Source organism: Rhodnius prolixus, unplaced genomic scaffold (genome assembly GCF_049639745.1).
Source record: "Rhodnius prolixus isolate KJV_2025 unplaced genomic scaffold, Rpr scaffold_6, whole genome shotgun sequence".
Classification (NCBI taxonomy): domain Eukaryota; kingdom Metazoa; phylum Arthropoda; class Insecta; order Hemiptera; family Reduviidae; genus Rhodnius; species Rhodnius prolixus.
The window spans coordinates 8,853,272-8,874,570 of NW_027411634.1; the positions used below are offsets into that span (position 1 = coordinate 8,853,272).

At 32.6% G+C, this 21,299-nt stretch overlaps 2 protein-coding genes across 3 annotated transcripts in view; both read right to left on the bottom strand.

The window, feature by feature from the left end:
* Positions 1-8,901, bottom strand: part of LOC141461286 (uncharacterized) — a 359,837-nt gene extending 350,936 nt beyond the window's left edge. For both annotated transcript variants that reach the window (XM_074142197.1, XM_074142196.1), the window contains exon 1: positions 8,464-8,901. In XM_074142197.1, the coding sequence (XP_073998298.1) occupies positions 8,464-8,900 (437 nt within the window). In that variant the 5' untranslated portion in view covers position 8,901. The remainder of the gene's footprint in view (positions 1-8,463) is intronic.
* Positions 8,902-9,344: 443 nt separating this feature from the next.
* On the bottom strand, positions 9,345-19,894 carry LOC141461290 (uncharacterized). Its single transcript, XM_074142200.1, has 6 exons — positions 19,581-19,894; positions 16,722-17,158; positions 11,897-11,980; positions 11,415-11,767; positions 11,062-11,193; positions 9,345-10,941 (listed from the first exon to the last, which is right to left on the bottom strand). Exons 1-2 carry the CDS (start codon positions 19,793-19,795, stop codon positions 17,041-17,043), a joined length of 333 nt encoding a protein of 110 aa, XP_073998301.1. The 5' UTR covers positions 19,796-19,894; the 3' UTR covers positions 9,345-10,941; positions 11,062-11,193; positions 11,415-11,767; positions 11,897-11,980; positions 16,722-17,040.
* Between the last annotated feature and the right edge of the window lie 1,405 nt (positions 19,895-21,299).

Here is a 21,299-nt window from a genome sequence, read left to right on the forward strand (position 1 = left end):
GTTATTAATTTGATTGAGTCAGCGTTATGTGTGATTTGAAAATGTGGGAAATTGTTTTGCAAGGGGATGCTTAAGACTAAGGAGATTATACCAACTATTGCTCCCCTAAAGGGAACGGAGGCTTGGTTAAAAGCTCTTAGTTTCCGCGGAAGCCTGGGTAGCTACCCAGGTGATAGATGGGGATATATTATACCTTAGTCCTGATAGGAGAAATTTCTTTATCATTTTCAGTGAGGTAGGGGTAAACTGGCTAAAGGAAACAGGTAACCATGAGCACCCACTTCTGATCTTTGAATACTGGGAGTATTCAAAGTATGCAAAGTAAATCTAATTAAAGGTCACAGTGTAAAATGCTATATCCCCAAAATCAACCCTGGGATCAGGTAGTTGGTCTTCTTCTTATATTCCTTTAGCTAGAAGGTTCTATGAGAATTGAGTCTCCAGCAAGATAGCAAAGTATTCCTTAACAATTGTATTCTCTTAAGAAAAGCGAATTGGATCCCCCCAAAATGACTTTTATCGATTTTCAGTTTCATATAATTAACAATTACCTTTAATGTTAATATATTGTTCAGCAGAATTTGCCAGAATGGAAATGGCTGTTCCGAGAACTTTCGAAATCACAAACGACAAAAAATGGAGTTATTTTCGTGCTAAAGGTCCCAGTAAGCACTTAGTTCTGATCTCTACTCGCATTTTCCTAAACGGTTGTATTATAAATATATTATTTAATGAATTCTATATTGAATAAAATATGTGCAAAATGCACATTCACTTTAAAAACAAAACAACTCGGACTTGTCAGTTTGCTAACAATTTCTAGCGTCATCCACTACCATTATAATTACGTACTACTACTAATGAAACGCCATGAAGTATAAAATTAAAATTCTGTATAAAATCGATTTTTTTTTTTACAACAAAGTATTCAAATTTTCATAACAATTAACAAAGTATGAATATTTAAATTGGTCCGTCTAGCCGGAGAGTTTCATTCGTTATACGGTGTGGGAGAAGGGATTTGATGGGAAGAAGACTCCCAGTCCTCTCCAGCAGTAGTAAAGGGGACGTTAACTAGAAATGACTTTAGAGGGTATGAAAAAGGGGGTGGAAACTGAAAGGAAGAGGAAACTGGCGTAACTAAAGAGCGAGTCTTATTAATGGGGAAGACAGAAGTGAGCGAAGTCATTGAGTCTGAGTCGGTCGCAGCATCTCCCATCATTTCTATTCTAATTTAGAATTCTCATTGCAGAAAACTTCTACACCCTTCTTTGCCATAAAGACGTGGCCTATATTTATATTAAGTCACCGGTCGAAACGTTCTGAACTCATGAATTTTTAAAGAAGAATATTCTTTTTATTTATTTATTTATTTTGCATCAGAATCGGTCCACAAGTATCCTCCGCTTTAGGAAAAAAGAAGTGCCTTAAGCTAGACTCGATTGAGACTTTTGCCAAGTGTGGCAGCTAAGGTTATACATAAACTAATAACAAATTGCAATCACAGGAAACATCCTATGCCCAAACTTGTCAGCAACATTCCTGCTGATTTACCCATCGGTCATGAAACCCAGTTCACACCCTACTATATTATTGATATTAAGTAACATTTAACTGCTCTTCTCAAAGTGGCGAATGGTATTCAAAAACTAGACGAGATCAGTATTGAACAAGATCCGGATCCGGTATTCACATTCAAGGAACTTTCTCTCTCTATAATTTCAGGTTTTAAAAATTACGCTGGAAGTAATCTGTATGATACAGCGAAGGAAATACGTCAGAGACTTGAAAACCTTCCTCAATCAGTTTTATTATTATATAAACTAAATAATTAATTTTGAACTTTCTGTGATTATCAATTTTTGTTACAGATACATACATACAAATTTGTAAAAACAATTTTTTTCAAAATTAATGTTACTCTAAATTTGTATTTCTGGTTGACATAAAATCGTAAATCAACATGGTTGCAATTCTTTATGTATGGTAAGAGATAGAAATGAGTTTACGTATTGAGGGGGTAGAAAAGACTACCCAGAAGACTTGATAGATTGGTAATCAAGCATAATTTATCAGTAGAGTTAATAACGAAGTAAACAATAAATTCATAATTATCAGTAAACTGTGAGGGTTTACATTAGAGGTGCCCCAACCTATATTATACTCAACAATTTACTACATTCACACCTTTCAAAGATTATCAATTATTTCACGCGCAACCTTCAAAATAAGATCTCATTAATTTCTAATTTATTTGAAGTTCAGTCAAGTTTCACTCTTTAAGTTTGAAGTATCTGAGTCGCCATTAAAAATGCATTACATCCCTTTAACTTTCTAAAGAGTGTTAAAAACTTTTAATTCCAACATTGTTTTTCTTTTCTTACTTGCGTTCTTTTATTATTATTTTTTTTTTTTTATATCAAAGAAAGTGTAGTGTTTTTTGATCTCATTTTATATATACCTACATAAAAAACTTAACAAAAACTTACAGTTTAAAAAGTTAAGTATAAGGGTTGATTAAACGCCAAAAGGTACACAAATCAGCGAGTACCCAACACTTCATTAATACTTCATTGATACTATTTAAGTAATTTTACTGCATTAATTTTCATTCATATTTTTTAGAATTTATTAGATGTCACAGACCCTTATGCTGGCCATTTTCGTCTACAAAATATTTGTTCAAGTAGCACTGTAGATTGACTATAATATCTATTTTATATATGACAATCAAACTATTAATTACAGGTTAGAAAGAAAAACGTTATAAAAAAATATGAGGCTAAAAAATTCAAATACTTTTTTTAAAAAATGCTTACACCAACATACATATATTAATGATTTTGTTTATTTTATTTATTTTTATTTTTAAATAAAAATCGTCGGTTTAAGTTCATTCTTCGATTAAAGTAATTGTCATTTTATGTAGTAGTCAAACGTTTATAATAATAGATAATAATTATCTGGCTTTATCGTAAATAATATAGTTTTCTTCAATTACATTCTCAATCTAAGTTTTCTTCCCACAATGTTGAATATGTGTAATATAAAGTAAATAAGATATGCATATATTTAGGACAGCTAATTATTCCAGTATTTTACTATAAGTAAAATTAGGGGGACTAAATTAAATTACAATTGAGAAATGAATAAAGAAAATTTGGGAATTTTATCTTTTATACAAAAAGAGAAAAAAAAATTCAAAGTTGGGCGTTTTTCAACGTTACGCTTTTTCGTGCACTTTTTGACGATCAACCCTTATACAACTGTCCTACCGGACAGTTTTAATACCTATATAAAAAACTTATTTAAGAATCGTTTTTTGTACCCTAAAAAGGAAGTGCTTTGAAGAGGGGAATTTTTCGAATTGTTTAAGGGAGTTTTGAGGATCAAACTAATTTTTTTCTCAAAAGTTAACACTCTGTTACCCAAGAGAGACATGAATTAGAAGAAACGTTCACATAAGTTAGAACTTCTAATTACAGAATGTGTTTTTGATTTTGCTATAGATCAGGATTTATAAAATAAATAACTTTTGTGATTTATCATTGAATTCCTTTAAAGAATTTAAAGTTTAAGAAGCATTACTCCCAACTAATAGACTAGTTACTGTCAGGTTTAAGTCTGGACTAGAAGTAACTTAAACAGGAGGCTCAGCTTTTCCTATTTTCTTTAGAATGTTGAAGAAATTTGTTAAACTGGTAAGGCAACAATTTTTATACAAGAAAATTGTTTTGAATTAGAAGGCATCTTCTCGAAAAGGGACACGCAAGTTTTCCATTTTAAAGTATCAAATCACCTAATATTCTGAGTGGTTTTGTCGATTCGATTTCCTTTATTTTTTACAAGGCACGAAAGCTGTATTTGTGGTAAAACATGAGAGTGTATCTCCAATTCTGTTTATAGAAGCAATTATAAAGAACATCCGCATAAACCCAGAAGAAACTATTGACAACAAGGCACAGCAGCCTATGCGCTCGGCCAGAATGGGTCCAGCATTGATAAGAATTTCAAAGGAGTTTTGAACCAAGAACAAACAGCTTTGGACTCCAAAATAATGAAACGAATACGGCCTGTGAGTGGGCGGTGCGAAAGGCGACTGACTACGAGAAATACGGTAAACAAAGATGTTTGATTTTTGGTTTTACAAGATTTTAGGAGTAGTTTCTTGGCGCTTTAGAAGTCTACATGATGCAGTTTTCCTGGACATACTCAATAATCATTAACGTTTCAAATACATGTTTTTTTGGTAAGTTAGTAAAATCAGTAACTAAATAACATTTTCAATTTCAGTTTCAACGAAGCGTTGAAAAAATATCCAGCTACAAATGATCTTAGATGTTGATGGGATTAAATAATAAAAAAGTAATAATGTAGTGGACGTTAAACAAAGTGATAATGGAACAATAAAAATTAAAATATAAAAGAATAATCCTTACTTTATTCATAAACTCCCTCTCTTTACAACATACTTCTATAAACTTATTACTTACTAACTTTTTTTATCTTTATTCTCCATGATTATAACTTCTTTTATTGCGCGCCTACTTTTATTGTATTTAATTGTTTTATAGTTCCGTTAATAGCCAAGAATTTAATTAGTTAACATTGTTTTATTAATCTTGAATACAGATTAACTTGGGGCATAATCTCAGGGATGTTTATGGAGTATACAACTTTTTTCTTGAAGGTGGTGATTCAAGATTTATTTTTCTTACAAATAAGTTCTAACCTATGTTCTATTGGGAATATGACTTCTTATGGATGTTTCTCACAGATATTTGAATAGTTTTTTTTATTATCCGAGAAATATGAATTCAAATAGCAGTTCCTCAGAAGAATGTTGTATCGAGTATTGAAACGTTCTTCATCTATTCTGGAGACGTGCGATACCCGTGGGAGTATCTGGTATAGTATCGGGGATCTACTAGAATGTCCTGAATCCGGCCTAGGGAGACAGCGCTTTTTGTTAGACAACAACATAATTAAAATTAATCTTTGCATTAATGCTTTCTGATTTTGAGAGATTGGTTGGGATAAAAGAAACAGAAAAATCTTATTATTCAGTATTTGTAAAGAAGAAGAGCAGATAACATGGCAACTCACCTCTGATTCTGCCTGAATTTTATTATTTATAATTTGATCTTATTTTAAAATATTCATATTGTAATTTAATATATTAATATCCTATTTTCGGAATTTAATCATCAATTTTTACACTTAACTCTATAAATTTTATTTATAGAGAAATCTCGTTAAGTCAATATGACAGTACAATACACCAACTCTAGGAAAAATTTATATATTTAATACTGACTTTGTTCATGTGTACAATTTTATTCACTATGCTGAATAATTAATACTGTCCACCGTGCACGAGTAATGTTTGAATGTCTTTTCAATTATTCAAAAACTTGCGGATACTTACTAAATATTTATTAAACTGGACAAAGCAGCGACAAAGAAAGTGAACACAAAAGCGCATATAACTACATTAAAACATAATTGGGTAGTGCCCATCAGCAAATGAACAGTTTCAATACAAAACATGAACACCCATCGAAACGATAAATAGATTTCAAGAAGAGTGAAGCTTTTCAAAAAAAAAATTGCTAACAATATTAGCAACACATTTATATGCATTCGATTCTCGAGCGGATTTAAGTTCGTCTACGGATGAAAAAGACTGTACGGAGAACGATTCTTTTGAGAAAACATGTCTGTGGCTGCACTATTTCAATTCGTAAAATATAATGGGCAGAAGTATTCTACGCAACAAAATATATCCGCTATTACTAATTGCATGAGCTTAATATGGATCCATTCCAGTGAATATCACAATAAGAACGCCTGTACATAAGCAGTAGGTTACCGAGCAACACTTATTTCTTACCCTTTGCACGGATACTCGATGAAAATTTAATATCGGTTATTTGATTGAATTGGTCTACCAAACTGTAAGAGAAATTCCAAAAAAGAGCTAGCCTCCCTACACACCTGCTTTCAACACCTGACTGGTTTGTTTAATTAAAACTTTCGCTCAAAAGACTATACATACATATATCGAAAAGTATATTAAAAAAAAAGAAAAGTGGAAAATATAATTTCCACTGCTTGATCAAAAAAAATAAAAAGCAAGGGCAGTCAACTCAAAATCAAATCAAACTTTTACTTTGTTTACTTTCATATTGTACCTTTAATTTTGATTTTATTTGATAATTTGTTTGTTTTTTTCTCTCGCTTCTGAATTTTTTTAGTTACTTTATTTATCATGCTGCTGAAAATATTATGTAAGAGTAAACTTTTGCTATCCTATTAGACTTTGAAAAGTTTTTCCTTCTGAAAATTTTATTTGATGATAAAATGAAAAAACACACAAGCCGAATACTTGATGTACTTTTTGTAATTGAATAAAATATCATAATTTATTATTTAAATGTTTTTAAAATAAGATGAGTACATGCCAATAGAGGCTCATTTTAAAAACTTTTTCCGTACTCTGAGGACCTTAAAGCTTTATTTCTAGACAAAATATAAAATAAAACTAAACTAAATTGTCTTGTTGATTAAATCAATTGCCTTTTAAAAGGGTGGGCAAGAGAAATAAGATATCATTATTCATTCATAACTTATAATCAAAAAAGAAGACGAAATTTTAAATAACCCTAAGTTTATGTTAACTGAAAATATCTCAAAGTTGCAGGAATTTTTTAACCTCTCCACTTCTGATGAAATGTTCAGTATAAATTAATTTTCTTCTGGAAATGGCGATAAATAAAAGAAAAATAGGAAGAATATGTAAGATAATAATAATTAAAACAAAGGTAATTTCAAAATTATTCATTGTTACATTTTTACTCTCTCTTAAGAAGTATTGCAATTGTAAAGATTTTAGTTTCTTACATTCAAAAGAAATACAATTCAGGCATTTTCATAATACGGAAAAAAAGTTTTTACTAAAAAGTGTTTCGAGATCGAATTACTCAAAAATGGAGAAATCGCAGGATGTCTAAAAATTTAATATTTCTTTCGTTTAGATGCCACGATGAGACGCGACTGTAAGCTTACCGACAAAAAAAATCATCCAAACTTTAAGTCATTAAGAATCTTTACGGAAATGCGATTGCAAAAGAGAGAGAAGCTCCTGCCGACACAACACTGGAATGGAAGATGTGGAAATCTCAGTGGTCAGAAACAAATGCATCCTCCTTACAAAAATTTAAGCATTTAATCAAATATATTTAGAAACTTGAAGAAACAAAATATATCAACTGCAAGAGAAAGAAGATGTTGAGCAATTGAAGATATTCGAGTGTTTTCGATGAGATAAGAATTCAAACTTTTTCAAAACCGTCCTTAGAATTAATTATTAATTAACTTTTAAATATAGTATTATCAATAAATGACCAGCAAAACAGGTGATGATTGGAATACTTCTCCAACAAGAATTATTTAAACTCATATATCTTTGGTCTCTAGTTTTACAGATAATTTCTAGTGGGAAATTTCATTTTTAAAAAAAAAGATCGTCTAATTGAAAAAATCATTGGAAGGGTACTTTAGGTTTTCCCATTGTAATTTCTTAAATCAAAAAGGCTTACATATGTATATATTTTAAGACTTATATTTTAAATGTTTTAGTTTTTACAGTTTGCTAAGTCATAGTAATTTGAACAATGAATTCATTCATTCAATTGATAGTTTTAACATCAATTTATCCATTCATTGAAATTTTAAGATATATAAATTTGTAAACTGAAATCGTAAATTAAAATTTAAAAGTAATAGAACAAAACAATATTTAGAAATGCATTAAATTCCCAAGCGTTTAGGGTGCAACTAATATCTGCCAGAATACCATCAGCGAAGTAGGTTTTTTAATAAATGTGGGTCAACTTTACTAAACAAAATTAAAGAAAATTCAAAAACTTTGAATAAAGTAAAATAATGAAAACATAAATGAAATATAAGTAAATGATTTATATATATATATATTTTAAATTATATATGAGTATTATAGATGAATAAATAAATAAAACACCAATTAAAAATAAAATTAAAGGTGTAAAAAATCTTAAATTAAAATAAATGATATGATTTGTAAATAAAGTTTAGTAGTTGTAACTTTATGAAATTGATAATTTTAACATCAATTTATATTAAGGTAACTCAAATATCATTTTTGGAGGCAATTTATTCATTGACGGTAAAGAATTGGAGCACCCCTTCCAAAAATGAAGAAAAGATATGGCCTGAAAATGCAGGTAATGGGGAGCGATGAAGTTTCTTTAGATAGCGCCGCTTGGTGTCTCTAATTAGCGAAAGATATGCTTAGGCTTGAGAATTTTGTCAATTATAATTTTAATTTGTTAAATTTTTAATTTTACAAATGATGTTGAAATCTGGAATAGTTACTTTCTTATATTACTTAATATTTAAGTAATTTAGCTTGAGTACACTTACCTATCCCGAATGTCGTAGACACCATTTACTGGAGGCCCGTAATCAAAATATTTTGCAAGAGGTTGGGCACCTTTATATACAGAAATCAACCAAAACTGTGCAGTATAATAGAATCCTTTGGGCGGCGCTTGTTGGGATGATACAGGCGGATAAGTCTCGACGGCAAGACCGTGGAATACCAGTGGCGACATCTTAACTCTCCTCTCAATCGTTAATCCAGCCCACGAATTCGATAGATGCTCTCGTCGAGGACAGTGCGTTGTGGACATTGTTGTAATACTGTTTGCATTGTTTTTGATTAAATCACTGTTTACTAAATTATCTGCGTGCGTAGTATTAATCATTGTAGCGGAAGATGGGGATTGTGTAGTGACGGTGAGTACCGCTGTAGACGGTACTACCACGGACACGATCAACAATGGTATTACGGACCACATACTCGGACCATGTCAGGAGACCGACTGAAATCGGCTAGTTGGGTACGGCAGAAGGTACCACCCCCTCAGTCCGCGGCGCGCCACCTCCAAGCACCTCCCCCGCGCTACACCTACACCGATCAAGCCCTTGCAGCCGCCACCGCCTCCTGCTGCCACCACATGGAACGCTTGCTCATCCTCCGACCGTAAACCCAGAGACCGGCTAAGGTAGGGAGAGACTCGGTTTCTGTCGTTACTTTACTCTGCTGAGCATGTCACACGCTACCCTCTATCATTCAACTTAATATATCTTATCAACTCGATCAAATTTCTTATCTACTTAGTTAAATAATAATTTATTAACACCAACAAACTTCCTTTATTATATATATATACTTTATTAACTTACGAGTAGTTATATATAATCTTTTAATCAAATATCCCGATACTGACATCAATGTCACGTTTTTATTCAATTATATGTTGAGTAAATTAAAAGTATGTATCGTAATTATAACTAATGTTTCTTGGACTATTAACACGTTAATTTCCAAAAACAGTTTTGTACATAATCTGAAAAGGAATTGAAAAATGTTCCGATTTCGCTGGCTAATTTAAAGTTTACAAGAATTTCCTCCTCAGTGAGGCATCTCTAGATACGTTCTTATGATTAGATTGAACTTATGATTCAAATAATCCCGATATTCGGACCAATTCGTCGTTAAGAGAAGTTTTACTGATTAAAAATTCAACCTGACCAATGCCTCCTCCGATAAGAATTACTAACATACACGTTCACACATGTTCGTTACATTTTTTGGAATAAAGCTTCATGTACTAATTCACATATAACCGCTAACAATTCTTTATTTGGGTTGATAAGGTGCAAAAATGGGAAATAGACTGAGTATTTCTCCGATTTTGGAATTTTGAAAATTACGATCCTGCACTTCTCCATCAATTGTCTAATCAGTTGAGTAATTGTCAATTAAGTAAAGAGCAGAAATTGTAAGTGTATGTATGTATGTACTCGTAGAATATAGATACGTAAGATCTGAAAGAAGTGGCGACAATAAGAGACGAGGAAAAGAGTTTTACAACTCTTGGTGACAGGCTAAAACAACAGCTGTGAGAGAGGCAGCCACTTTCGCATAAATAAAAAGCATAAAAGGAGATCGTAGCCTCCTAACAACAAGGTTAGACTACTGACACTCGTTATTAGGCCGCGGTCCGGTGTTTTGTGAGGGAAATCTTTCTGGGTTTTGATATTTCATCATTTTATATTTTGATCTTACATTAAAGTTATCACATTGCAGCATATTAATTTCCTATTTTAAGCTGATGCTTAAAAAGCTCTAAATTCTATTTATAGAGAAATCTCGAAAATTCAATATTGTACAACTCTTATGCATTACATCATTACTATGGAAAATCTATATGTTTAATTAGATATAATAATTTTGTATCTGTGTATAATTTTAATTCCATAATTAATATACAGATTGTGCTTCTACGACTCTGAACTCCCAAATTTATTAATTAATAAAGGAATTAACAGAATGTGTTCATGCGAAAAGTGAATATACAAAATATTAACAAACACAGAAATAAGAGAATAAAAATGACGTCAAAAAAGTTTTTAAAATTTTCGACGCCAGCTGATAGCATTCTACGAATTGTCGCGCAACTGTTAAAAGACATAAGAAGACGTAGATGGGATAGTTCTTCGCCAACGTCAGGATGTTAAGCTTCGGTGTTCCGAAAGTAAATTTTGTACCATACCATTTCTGAACTTCAACGCTGAGCTTTGATATTAGACACCTTTTTAATTTTACATTTTTGCTACTGTACAAACTTATGTTTAGCATCTCAATTTTGGGATGATTCCAAAATTTAATTAACATTAAGGAATATTGATTTCAAACTTGTGTGAAATTTCATTTCGCTAATGTTTAATTATCTTAGATATACCTCTTAAATTCTCTGCTGGAGAATCTTGCAGCTGTTCATTCAATACTTCTTAAACTGGACAAAGCAGCAACCAGTAAGATCCCACAAAGACCTTTAAAACACCATCACAACAAAATTAGGCTTGTCCATAGTTTTAACCTGTTTAAGACAAGAGAATAAAAAGGACAACCCTGTAATTGTGCATACTTCTTGTTGGATTGTCTTTTCATACCATCAATATACTGCTGCAGAACTTGTTACTCCTCATTAAATATTTAATGGAATTGCAGCGTCAAAGTAAGCGGATTTAGAGGCCCTCGACACCCCATCAAAACTTAAGTGAGCTCGTCCATTAGCGAATAATCTATTTAATACTAAAGATTAATAAACATCATAATCGTAATACATATTTGATATTACAAATACTGCCAGACAGTCAGTGGCAATTAACACCAGAATAAATAATAATAATGATGGATCAGGGTGGTCGAAAAGTCTTGTAAAATAAAGAACAAATATAGTTTATAAGAAATATGGCTCTATAATAAACATAACTTTTAAAATATTATTAATAATAATATTCACCAGGTACAAGCTGGATACAGATGTTGCTCAGTTGGTCAGCATCACAACCGTTGCCTCAGATCAGATGTTTCTGAAAGTGTTTTCAACAGCCTCAAGTAGTCAAGAAGTTCAGACTGCGCCTGCTGCAGAACCTCCTCTAATCTCCCTGAACATTCAGATATTGATACTGGTTACGACCGTGGGAAGCGAATACTGGATTCCCACGTGGAGATTCGGTGTTCGATTCCAGCTGCTAGGCCCTTAGATTTTCTCTTTCTAGAAGCTTTTCTTACAGTTCACTGTCCGGTAATGGTCAATGTAGTCCAACAATGCCCAATAATGTAACCAATATAACCCCTCAGATGTTGACGCACCTTAAATACAAAAAAATAAAATAATTATTATTCGTTAAAAAAAAATTAGTTTTGGTAGTAATTAAATATATTCTAATCTCCGTAGAATGAATTGGTAAAAAGTATACTTTTTTTTATCTTTTCCAATACCTGCGTAACTTTCCATCACGAAGGTTTCCATTCTCTCTGTTGATCAGCGTAATCACAGTTAAGCCTCACCGCTATCATCCTCCTCTGCTCAGAGAAGATTTAATAAAATTAAAAATCATGGAAAATGTTTAATCCCTGTAGAGACTGGATTAATTTTTTTTTAATATTACTTTACTCTCATTGGTTTTGAAGAAAAAATACTAGGTGTAGATAATATATAATATAATTATATATATTTTTACCTCTTAAAGCAACTTGTAGAAATTACAATTTTAGACTCTACGGACTTTAAATTTATGATTAAATATTTAGTTGTTTCAATAATATTCAGTTAGAAGAACCTAAATTGTTTGGGAAAGAGAAGTGCTGCATATTGTGGTATTATCTCCTTTCCAGAAATCCTTCAAAATCAATGTTTATATTTTAAACAAAAAAAAAATAAAAATAAATTTATAAAACTCTAAAATTTTATATATAACTATAATTCGACCAGAAACCCAACAATCCGTCTACGTACAAAAGAAGATATTTTAGCCTTTCTCAGTAATGAGATTGTAATCCCTGGCGGCCAAGTTGAACTGTTGTTGGTGGTTCTGCTGGTGGTTGAAAAAGTGCAACCGTGAAATACAATGTAAGTGTTTTTTTCTTATTTCCAATCACAAAAATTATCATTTATTAATGTGTCCATTACAATTCAATGAGTACAGGAGCAATAAGTTTGAATATTGAACATCATTAAGTATGCGAGACCAAGTTAGATTGGCGGCCACCATCTCGGGATTCTGTCAAATGGATGGAGATCCATTAACAGGTGAATGAATTAATAATTAATTTTAGGAAAGGCAGAGTTCTGAAGATCGTTTTCACTTCACCTGTCTAGTTAACCGACTAGGATTTGAAAATAGGAAACTTCTATTGACAGCAACTATGATTAGTTGAACTAATATTGTAGATGTTCTACAATAAATACGAAGAAGTTTTGTGAAGTTTTTAAAATGAAGAGTAATTAAAACAAGATTAAGACAATAGTTCATGAAACTATTAGTCTTTTTTTAAAATTTAAATCTCGTTATTTTTATTTTTTCTAGCCTCTAGTACCCGTGAACTAGCCACTTCTACAGGGATGTTGATTTCACTGCGAGTATCCAGTCTAACAACACAAACAACACTTCACTAACACCCCTAACCGTTCACTAAACAAACTCGTGGCCTTCAGATGTGTTAACGAGTGCAACTGCTTGGGTTTATCCTACCTACAGCCAGACCTGAGCTTGTCAGCACAAAGGTACTATCAGACGCCTACAATCTGTGAAGAAGCACATTTAAAGGAGGAATAATAGATTCTATAGAATGCAATACTTTTGGCTGTACAACCATTCCTAAGCAAATCTATTAATCTAATCTAACAAATCCAAAAATTGGTTGAATTAAGAAATAAAAGAAGTGGAAGAAAACCTTCTTTTTTTTTCTTTTTCTTGTTTTAACTTTAAGGCACATCAACAACATCTGAGATTATTGGCGCACGGAACCTTCAGTGCACTGCCTGTCTCCGAATAGTGTTAACTCGTCACAGACAACACTTTCCATCACCAGAGAATGAACTGTAAGAAGCTCTGTAGGGCAAAAAAAAAAAGAAAAAGAAAAAACAATCTTAGGGCCAGCAACTGGATTTGGAACCACGATCTACGCACGGAAATCCAATACGTTATCCACTTAGCTAATCCCTGCCCAGAAGGAAGCATTCAAAGTAGATCGAGTGAAATGGCATTCAGCTAATTTTGTTTTAAAGATTGTTTCCGGGCCCTATGCTAGTATCGATTCAAAATTTGGTCAATTCCCGTTGATGGCCACAAACTTTTGATAAAAATCAATTTTTGAGACTAGAGGGACATCAGAACGGTGAAAACATAAAATAAAGTATCTGTTCGATCGTACTTCTCTTTATTTCACAGACGTCTAGAATCATGCAAAAAAAAAAAAAAAATATTGACCCAAACGATCAAGAAAATGTATTGCAATTGTCAAATGTTAGGGAAATAGAGGTTTCACCAGTAACATACTACAATTAGAATCCCCTGAAGCTGTGGTTTCAGTAACATTTTCGCCATAATTTCCATTTTACATGAGTTAGATAAGCTTACACTCGGACATGATTAAAATGTAGTTTGAAATGAGATATTGTGTATGTGATATAATGAACTAGTTCAATGAAGATCAATAATCTGACCCAGTGAAATTTAATTAATAATAGCTCCGCAAAACCTAATTACAATTACAGTTTACAACTAATGTGATATAATGTATCACATGGAAATATTGTATTACTTTGAATCTAATAGTATTGCATTTTAGTTGGTAGAAGTGATGGCAACTATTGTTCTAAACTATATCGATTTTTTTTATTTTATTTTATCAGTATTATTATTATTATTTTTTTTTTTAATGATTTAAGGCGCGTCAACATCCAAGGTTATTAGCGCCCGGAGCTTTTTCCAGTGCACTGCCGGCCTCCGGACAGTGTTCTCTCGTTACAGACAACACTGTCCATCACCGGACAGTGAGCTGTAAGAAGCTCCTAGGAAGAGAAAATCTAAGGGTCAGCTGCTGGATTCGAACCCGGGACCTCCGCGTGGGAGTCCAGTATGCTAACCTCATAGCTAATCCCTTCCCTTTTATCAGTATTATTATTATTATTTTATAATAATTTCAATAGCTGAGAACAGAAGTGACTGGAGCGTTTTCAGTGCAGAGCTGGCACCCACAGGCAGTGTCTAAATTCCGCAGATATGACCTTCAGACAGTTCTGCAGAATATTTAGACAGTATAGAGTAGTGGAAAGAAAGAAGATAAAATAATATTAGACTGATCTCAGCTGACGTTAAAGTTTGATCGATCAAGGAATCTTACTCTTGTGTAAGCAGAGTTGAGGTTTTTCAGCGTTACCCCCCGACCGGGTTGGCAAGGTGCAGTTGGAAACTTCTCATTCAAGAACTTCTGACATTAAGAAGGTTATATAACTTGGGAGGCATCCGTTTTTAAGGACGATTACGAAAAAATATAGTTGGAAGATTCGGAGGAAGTTATTCGTAAAATTTATGTCAAAAGTTTGCAGAGATTTGCCTTGTGTAATTAATGATGAATGACAAAGTTAGTAGAGAGGTCCTGTTTCTCATATATATCTAAATGCGTAGGTAGATAAACTATAAATAGATAAATTTTGCTGAAAAAGATAGAATATAGACTCATTGAAACAAAACTGCTGCTATTTTGAAAAAGTGAAAATGTTGCCCAATCAAAAAAAAATCTCATCAGTTCTTGTGTTTTTTTACAATCTTTTTGTCTTCAGTTTAAGAGAAGCTTAGCTAAATCAGTCAGAAAATATTTAACTTAGAGGCAAGGCAGAAATTGGCCCGTCGGGAAGAAAAAAAAATGGCAAAAAAGAAAAAGGAACCTTTAGAAAGTTTAGAGAAGAGAAAGGGCACCACTGTCTTCAAGTTCTATCCTATATTCTATTTCCATCTCCCACTCCCTTTTTTGGTTTTTTCTTAGTCCTTGTTTCATCACGCTTTATCCAACCCAGTTTGACACGTGGAAAATTGGGAAATTCTTTTTCCATCACACCATATACTTTATATCTCTGGTGAACTGGATTGAAAGGTGTAGGTAGACCACACTCGAAGGAGAAATACGGTAAGGAAATAGTGGTAATAGAGGAATGAGGCGAGCCAGACTGGCAGAAGAGATCCTACAAAGCCAGTTTGGTTGATGATCCGTGTCGGATGAGTAATGAACCAGGTATGTGAACGCGCCCGCGCGAAAGAAAGCAGAATAGAAAACCTTTAAAGAGCTCTGGAAATGGTGGTGTGATGAACACCAACTAACCTCGCAAACTCACACCAAACCCATTCTCCACAACTCTTCAGTGACTAATGACCTGAGGTAAAAAGAAAAGAAAGAAAAAAAAACAGATTAAGCAAGACCACCTCCAATATTGTGGTTAAAAATAAAACGCCTTAGGAACCACAGCATAGGTTTGTGTGTTAATCACACCACCCGACTCGCCAAAAATAAGTTTTTACTCACCAAACATGTTATCTCTACAGAAAAACGTACTCAGAGAAGGAAAACCGCCCATCCTTTGTTTCTTTTTAAAGTGGCGAAAATTCGGAAAGTTGAAGCTGATGTTCGCGACGGTGTACAGAGAACTGTAGGTAGCCTTCACTGTTCACTTCACTAAGGCCGGCAAACCTCACTAACAGCCACGAAATGGCAAGGACAGTTGGTCGGACTGGTTAAATGGGGATAATAATTTTTTATTTTGTGTACATCAAAACGTACATTATCTGTTAACCTACCTCTTTTACTATTTCAAAATTAAAGAAAATTTGAGTCTATAGAAAAGAATTTATCGAAATTTATATTCTACACATCGAATAAATATTTTTCAAGAAAATTGAGAGTTCCTCGATATGTTTAATCTTTTGTTAAATTAATATAGTATTTCTTTTATTTATGTTTTTATATTTTTCTTTGTAATATAAATTCCCTGGGCCGAGAGGGTATTTGTGCACATGTGGTAATAACAAATGGCGGTAAGTTAGAGATCTGTTCGTGACAGCAACTATTGTAGTAAGGGTTCGTTCTCTAGCTGCTGTTGACTGTCTTACCTAACAATAAAAGTCAACACATAAAGAAAGTAATTGTTTTTCTTTTTTAATTTATTTTGTTTAATAATATTTAATTATTTGTAAATAATAAAAATTCTTTGTTCTTTCTTAAATGATAACCATATTTACATAATTTACATAAACTCCAATTGGGTTACCTGATTTCACCAGTTCTCCAAACATTTAAATTATTTCTTCTCATTGCACAGCACTTGCATTTGTTTTCTGACCTCCAAAGTTAGTTTTTTCTTCATTTCCGCTGCATTCTGGCAGCCCTACTCCAGTATTCATTCCATCTTGGTGAACAGCAGCTTCTGCTTAATATCCATGTTTCCGATGGGTATATAACATTATTCATTTCTCCGAGCCAAAGTGATTTGTAGCTATTGGCAATTATTCTCAGCCATTTCATTTCTTTCAGCTACACTTTCGAGCTGATTATACACTGCCGTCTATCTGGTAAACCAAAAAGGAATATCATCTAGCAACGTCTTCAGCATTGATGTACTCAACACTGTCGAGGTCTTGCGCAATCACTTGGTTGTCAGCAAATAATAAATGGTGAAGACACTGACTGCAATCCACATCCCTGTTTCTGTAATTCAAAAAATAAGAGAACATGACTGCGCTGTATGTAACTAATAATAATAAAATGAAAACCATTGCTATCATTTACTCCTAATACTCGTATAGCACAGTGATGGGTTATTAAAAGAAGAATTTTAATTATAAATTCATTTAAATTTAGTTCCAAAATCCATTTTAGTATGAATGCAAATATTTGCATAATATATAATTCTAATGCAATCATCGTACACATCGATGATATTATCATTATCATCAATGATGTTGATGATGATATGCTGTTAGCATTGGCAATAGATGCTGTTACAATAGTTACTGCAGATCTAGAGCACTAGTTACATGGGGGCCGTAGCATAGGACTGTGTCCAGCACTGTGAGGTGAAGTACAGTGTCGAAGAGACATTATACATACACTGACAGATATGGCCAAGGGGCTACAAGAGAGATAGAGATAGTGAATGCCTTGTTCATCCAGAGAAGCAGATTGAGCTGTAGATAGTGACAGAGGATGAGTGGCGAGCCCGGAATGAGGATCCGTCGTGGTTTGAATATATATATATATATACCACAAGAACAACACCCAATAGATTAGGTTTAACTAAATTTCCAATTAGCTATCTATGGACCTAGATTGGTTGATGCCATACCAACATTATTATCCAATCAGAATTACTAATGGTTGAGAAATTGATTGTATACATAGACTCCATGGTATCTCTAATATATATATGGATAACTTTCTGCTAGAGAGAAATTTAAATATCAATGAAAAATTTTGGGTTTCACGGCAGAATTAGTTGCAACCAATAGTTAACATCTGTGAAATTAATATAATCAAATGAAGATAATACATAAATATTCTTAAAACCCACAAAAAAATTATATCTAATGTGAAAATTTTCTGTTACCGCAATTGGGTATTTAAATTTACAGAAAACGTAAGATTTTATACATAACAGATAGCTGCCGTCAATGTTATATATGTTCACTGGAATCAAATAGTACTTTTGTTGGGAAGCATGATGTCATAGCTTCTCCAAAACTTCGTTAATATCAATACACCGTGAGACAAAGTTTCAAACCAAGGCTCAACACAATTAAGTTCAAATGAAGCCCTTTGACGACCGACTAGAAAATTATAGAAAACAGACGTACGTTTGCTGGATTATTATTCATCTAAGTTGAAGTTTTAGTTCTTCATTTCATTTAGTTAGTCATTCATTAATATTGACAGGCGTAAATGTGGTACAATATATTGAAAAACAATTTAGAGTAAAGCTTAACTTCATCTATTTCTAAGTACGTCAATCAGATGAAGTTTCCTAAGTTTTTTTTTTTTTTTAAATTAAACGTCGTAAGCTTTTTCGCTTCCATGGTGGCCCCCTATTTCAAATATAAGTTTTTAACCCGGCGACTTTTCGATTTGTAAAACCACTTTTTTTTGTACTTAGGGGACCTGATGACTTGTACATAAAGTGAAAACTCAAAATTCAAAATTCTATACAATTGTAATCGCCCTGAACCCTAACAAGGGATAAAAGAAAGTAATAAATATTGTCTAAATAAAGCCTATCTTCAGCCTGTCAATGAAAGCACCAACATGCTCGGAATGTAAGAAACAAACGGCGAGCTTTAACAATAGATTGGGGGAAGTGCACTAGAAACTCTGTTGAATATAATGCAGCTTCCTTTTTAAATCACATTCTTTGTTTATTAAGGCAATTTTTATTAAATAATTCTAAGAATCAAATATTTAGATCTGCCAATGAGCTTTGATTTACAAGCCTATATAAAAAGTTAACATAATATATATTTCTAACAATTAAGACTGAACAAAAAGTGAAAACAGACTGGTTAATCATTTAGTTAAGAATGGTTCATTGAGCAAATAAAAGTCCAAGCTTTGGATTCTGCGAAGCAATCGGAGTAAGAGATACAGTCCTGCTCAAAGAAGAAAGATGAAAGGGAAGTCTTAATTTGCTATCCAAGACATTAACAGTTCCCGCTTACTTTTGCTAATTTGAGAGTTACAGCACTTTGAACGTTCCAGTTTTACTCAAGAAATGATCCAGTTAACAAATTATAATTTAACAGTCTTTTGTTTAAAAATAAAATAATTTACAACTATTTCGGTTTTGTTTTCAATCTATGACTTTCTTAGTCATCAGTTGACAGCTACTGGAGGGTAGGAAATTAACACCCTAATGACTGAAACTTATAAACTAAAACGAAAGGTTTCTGAAAGAAATTAAGTTCGAGTCGGGTTTTCTAAGTAATGTCAAATTTATATCTTCTCTAATCACACCTCTTTTAATCAGATGGATGCACATTTATATTTCTCCTTCTTTCACTGACCTATGTTTTTTAATAATGCACTGATAATTCCATCTTAATAACCGGTTAATATTTAAAGTCCAAAATAATATAAATACTCTAAATATATGAAGACAAAAACTTTTCTCTGTAGCTTTGAATCTAGTTTGGTATCAGTCATAGCAGAGCAGATATTTTGTAGTCTTAAGCCGTTCTGATTATCAGCATCCGAAGAGATCTGCTGTTTGACCACAAGAAGACTGGGTGAAAATGCTGCCTCACTTTTACCAACTCCTGCGTGTCTACTTATCCTGGAAACAGGCAAACTATGCATGATACTATCTACCACATAAATATGTGGTATAGGAAATTTCCTATGTTTTCCAATATTTCATCTGATATCTTTTTATTAAGCTGCTATTCATTAGGTTTTGTTACTGACCAGAAAAGTGCGATCGGCCGGAGATTCTGTTCGGCCTTCGGTTTCGCCACTCCAACTAATGTACGAAGTGTATGCTCCTTGTGCCAGATGTTAGGGTAGCACCAACAGCGCTGCCTGCTCTAATCTGTTATCTGTAGTGGTCTCTCAAATGATGGTAGAATCTCTGAAAAACTTTTGGTCACCTCAAACTCTCAATTACCATTGTTCCATTCAGCACAATCACCTTCTGAAAAGGAATTAAATTTCAATTCAATTTAGAACGGTCACTTAGCATATTAGAGGATAAGACTACTTTAAGGCAGTTCTTTTCATTATAAATAACTTAGCGCAGACAAATATTTGTTTAATTTTGTAAAACTTATACGTTCTTAAAACAAAAAAACATTTTTGAGCTAATGATAATCTTGTCTATATAAATTACAAGTAGGACTGAATGGGGTTAATGCACCCAACGTTTTTTTTTGGGGGGGGGGAATGAAATTATCTTTAAATAGTTTTCTGGATTTGGAAAGAACACGATTTCTTATTGAAAAATCCCTACTAATGAATTTTACAGATTAACTCCAGATACTACTTCCTCCTTTATCTAATAGCGACAAGGGTGCCTCAGGGAAGCATCCTATGCCTGTTCTCTTCTTGCGTATTCATAGTCGACATTCCCATCCATCCTGTTTTCAGCAAGTTGCAGTGAGAGACTAGAAATGTTGCTAGTGGCTCAGTTCCACAAACATTTGTGATTTTTCTGTACCCTAGTTATTCTACTTTTCCATCAATTAGATCGGGTGCCTGTAATGTATACAAAATTATAAAATAATAAAAGAGTGTTCAAATTAATAAAGAGGTTACCTGAAAACTGAAGGAAGTGTCAAAATAATATTAAACTTGTTCCATAAGTTAACATTCTAATTTTCATATGTTCCTATCTTATTTGTATTGAAATACAGGACAAAATATAACTGATAACAGAAATACAAGTTAACTATTTTAGCAAAATGTTAAAAGTTCACGTTACTAGATAAAACCAATATAAATACAAATGAAAAAAAAGAAAAAGCCAGAAATAGAGCGGAATGGGAAGAAGAGAAGAAATAAATTTGTTTTCGGTTTCCACTTCATTCTTTTCGCTGTTCGGCTTTTAATTAAAAAATTAATGTGCTAAAAAGTAGAATTTTAAACCTGATAAAAAATGTTTAAATTACTATATTGGAATTCCTTTAATGGAAAACAGATTTATTATTAAATATATTTTTACTCTTTTTTTTTGTGCTTCTGAAGCATGAGGTTTTAATAAATATTTCAAGCATAGCTGCTACAGTTTTCAATAACTTCCTTATTTTATTTTTAGTGAATCATCCTTATTTTCCTGACCAGATTAACATGGGAGAAATATTTCTAT

Excerpts from the sequence above, each read along its gene's own strand:
- LOC141461290 (XM_074142200.1), bottom strand. The coding sequence starts at position 19,795 with ATGCATAGTTTGCCTGTTTCCAGGATAAGTAGACACGCAGGAGTTGGT. Across the intron at positions 17,159-19,580 it reads TTTGTCTTCATATATTTAGA|AAACAGGGATGTGGATTGCA; the intron begins GTATTTATATTA and ends TTTGAATTACAG.